Genomic DNA, 3,719 nt, shown 5'->3' on the forward strand with positions numbered 1-3,719 from the left:
AATAATAATAATAATAATAATAATAATAATAATAATAATAATAATAATAATAATAATAATAATAATAATAATAATAAACAGAATAATAATAATAATAATAATAATATAATAATAATAATAATAATAATAATACAATAATAATAATAATAATAATAATAATAATAATAATAATAATAATAATAATAATAATAATAATAATAATAATAATAATAATAATAATAATAATAATAGTATAATTATATAATAATAATATATTATTATTATTATTATTATTATTATTATTATTATTATTATTATTATTATTAAAATTTAATTATTTCATTTATTTCATTATTATTTGGGCGTTGTTCACTTAAGAAAATTCGCAATGATTGCGGTGATCTAACGCGTGAAAATGCTACGTACAATTGTCCATGATTAAATACATCTTTTCTTAAGTCGATGCCTACCTTTTCAAATGTTTGTCCTTGACTTTTATTTATAGTCATCGCAAATGCTATTTTAACTGGAAATTGTCTACGTTTGAAAGTAAACGGATAAATATCTTCGCAATACAACGTAATACGATGTATAAATACGATGTTATTCATTTTATCACCTGTCAAAATACGACATTTTAAAAGATTATTAGAAAGATCCAATACTTGTAATCTTGTGCCATTACTAGACTGTAGGCCAAGGCCAAAAAACTTGCACAGAACCGCATCGGCTTAATACCTAATATATGGTAGTTCTATACACCCATAACACGTTGCACCTACTCCCTACCGTTCTTATGGTCACCTGTTCATTGTAGTTAAATAGATTATAAACAACGTTAAAAATAGTAGGCAAGCTAGATTATTTTTATTTAATGTATTTTAAATATAAGGAAAATATCCCTACTATTTTAAGAATTGTTAAAGGGGTTAAAAAAATTATTAAAAATTAAATTGAATTGTAGAGTAATGCAGTATATGGGTGGGGATGAGATAGTGGCGCTTTACTCTACGATTCAATTCAATTTTTAATAATTTTTTTAACTCCTTTAACAATTCTTAAAATAGTAGGGATTTTTTCCTTATATTTAAAATACATTTAAAAAAAATAATCTCGCTCGCCTACAATTTTCAACGTTGTTTATAATCCGTCATTTTTACCTGGCTTACCTGTGGACAGGTAAAATTCTAACGTTTTCTGTCAACGAAAAAACTGTAAAGAGTTTCCATAATTGACTCAATTCAATGGATAAAGTTATTGTTTCACTTCGTGTACCATTTTTTAAAACTGGCAATAATTGTCGAAAATCACCACCCATGAGTACAATTCTTCCACCAAAAGACAAATCAACTTTCGTTACATCCCGATAGGTCCGATCTGCTAATTCCATGCAATATCTTGGGGCCATTGGTGCTTCATCGCAAATCAATACATCAGTGTTTACTAGTTTTTCTGCTTCTTTTGATTGGCATTTGATGCTGGATATTGAGTCAGCATACATCGGAACAAGCATGCCAAAAACATTATGCATGGTTCTTCCTTCTGGTAGTGATATAGCCGCAATACCTGTAAAAGCTGTTGTAGATATTTTTTTCCTTTTACTTTTTAATAAATGATATATTGTGCTATAAACGAATGTTTTTCCAGAACCTCCTGGTCCATCAATAAAAAAACATGAATTTGAAGTTCTTTGATCTGACAAAACAGCATTCAAAATTTTGTCGACAATAACTTTTTGCTTCGTATTTAGTTTTGCATATTGAGCTGAACCAATTTCTTCATGGCGCTGCAATGGAATTATTTCTTCATCATTAAGATTGTCTACAGGTTCAAAGTCAGTCAATAATGGCATTGTTGGAAACTTACTAAGTGCTGATCGTTCTCGGGAAAGATGAGTGTTTATTTCATGATATGATCTTGCATAAGATTGGTTCAAGCTGTATGTTCTCTTGAAATCTTCTGACATACCATCTTTATGATCTTCCCAAAGTTTTTCTGGTTCAATTGGTTGACAGTATATTAAAATGCGTACGAATAAATGTCGTAATTGTCGTAACATACACTTTCTTCTGTCATTGCACGATCCCATTCAGCATCATCTTCAATAAGACCCAATGCCAAACATGCACTACGGTAAGTGTCATGTGTCATACCATCTACCGTTCTTAGATTTTCGAAACTCGTTGCTCTTTTTACGGTTATAAGTAGCAGACGTAGATGAAACAATTCAACTTGACTTGGACTTATGAAATACATTCTGCCGATAATGTTGAATTGTCGTTTTCGTGGTTTCCACGATGATTGATTCAGACCAGATTGTTTATTAAATACATAATGCCCCGAAATCTCTGTGTATGTAAACGTTCGTGCTGATAAATCACGTTGATTTAGAGCAAAGTATTCCATTAACATCGTTTGTTTGTCCATAGAAGCACGTATAGATTCTTTACCTGCTTCATCATCGATTATTACACTTTGTTGATTCGGTAAATGAACTGGTAATCGTGATATAGAATGACTTTTATGTTGCAATGGCCTTCCAAAAATTCGATCACATGCTTCAACAGGACTGACATATCGAGTTTCTATATGATTTTTAATTTCATCATGATCAATAGGCTTATCAGTAGAATTCGTAGTATCAGTAACCACGATGAAAGCAGCATCATGCCCTTTGTATATGTATTTATATAAATATTTTATAGCTTTGATGCTAGATACTACTTCTACATTTATATGACAATCAAGTAGCATTAATAATGTAGAATTATAAGGTACAACATACTGATTATTTGCAGTGTTTCCACTGGGGCATTGATAAACACCAGTATTCCTACAACGATAAGTTGAGTATCCATTCTCGTTTTTTTGTACACTTACCCGTATCATCTTTGCACCAATCCCCACACAGGCCATGAATCATATTTTTCATGACGATATTGTGTAGTCTAGGGTTTACATTTATATCTGGAATCTCTGCGGAAATATATTTATTAACGATATCTGGAGTTGTAATTTTACTTTGTTGTTTAAGTGTAAATAAAAAATGACCATGAGGTAATCCTCGTTTTTGATATTCTATAACAAACACATACGCCAGTATTTCCCCGAAAATATTTTCTTTAACAATTTTTTTGACGAACTCATCTTTTTTGATATCAAAAACACGTGAAACTAAGTCTGGCCTATCTGATGGTGTCTGTCCAAGTAGCAGATTTTCTTTAATTTCACGCCAATTTGGATTGCATGTCATAGTTATGAACAGATCAGGTTTACCGAACTTCCTTACGACAGCCATAGCATCCTGATAATGTTGCAGCATATTACGTGGTGAACCTGTGAATGTTGGAGGTAAAATTATCATTTTTCCAACTTGCCTATCAGTTTCAGTCGCTCTTTGTTGCAAATGATCAATTAATCCCTGATAACTATCAGCCCGTATCTTTTTCTGGTTCATTCTACAAAAATTCATTCTATCTTTTTCGACCTTGACGTAACTATCAACAACCCATTGTTGAAATAATCTTCCACCCATTAAAAACACATTATTATCTTAAGTAGCCATTGTATACTTGATGTATGCAGCTTTTGAAATACGTTTTGTCCTTACAGTGCATGGTATATTGCTGTGCCAACCTCGTTCACCGTAAGGTTCAAACTGTACCCGATTCCTATTATAGCCCAGGGAAACCATGAAAAACCTGGGCAGTACAGCCGGCTTGTGCCTACCACTCGATACA

The 3,719-nt window shown here is 31.4% G+C and overlaps 1 protein-coding gene across 1 annotated transcript in view; it reads right to left on the minus strand.

Moving 5' to 3' along the window:
* The window catches only part of LOC122860013, a 13,901-nt gene extending 10,387 nt beyond the window's left edge, over window positions 1-3,514 (minus strand). The window contains exons 1-3 of the mRNA XM_044163654.1: window positions 2,860-3,514; window positions 2,043-2,651; window positions 1,255-1,974 (exon numbers count right to left, since the gene is read on the minus strand). Coding sequence (XP_044019589.1) covers window positions 1,255-1,974; window positions 2,043-2,651; window positions 2,860-3,514 — 1,984 coding nt within the window. The remainder of the gene's footprint in view (window positions 1-1,254; window positions 1,975-2,042; window positions 2,652-2,859) is intronic.
* Window positions 3,515-3,719: the final 205 nt, after the last annotated feature.

The sequence above is a fragment of the Aphidius gifuensis genome, unplaced genomic scaffold, assembly GCF_014905175.1.
Source record: "Aphidius gifuensis isolate YNYX2018 unplaced genomic scaffold, ASM1490517v1 Contig15, whole genome shotgun sequence".
NCBI lineage: Eukaryota > Metazoa > Arthropoda > Insecta > Hymenoptera > Braconidae > Aphidius > Aphidius gifuensis.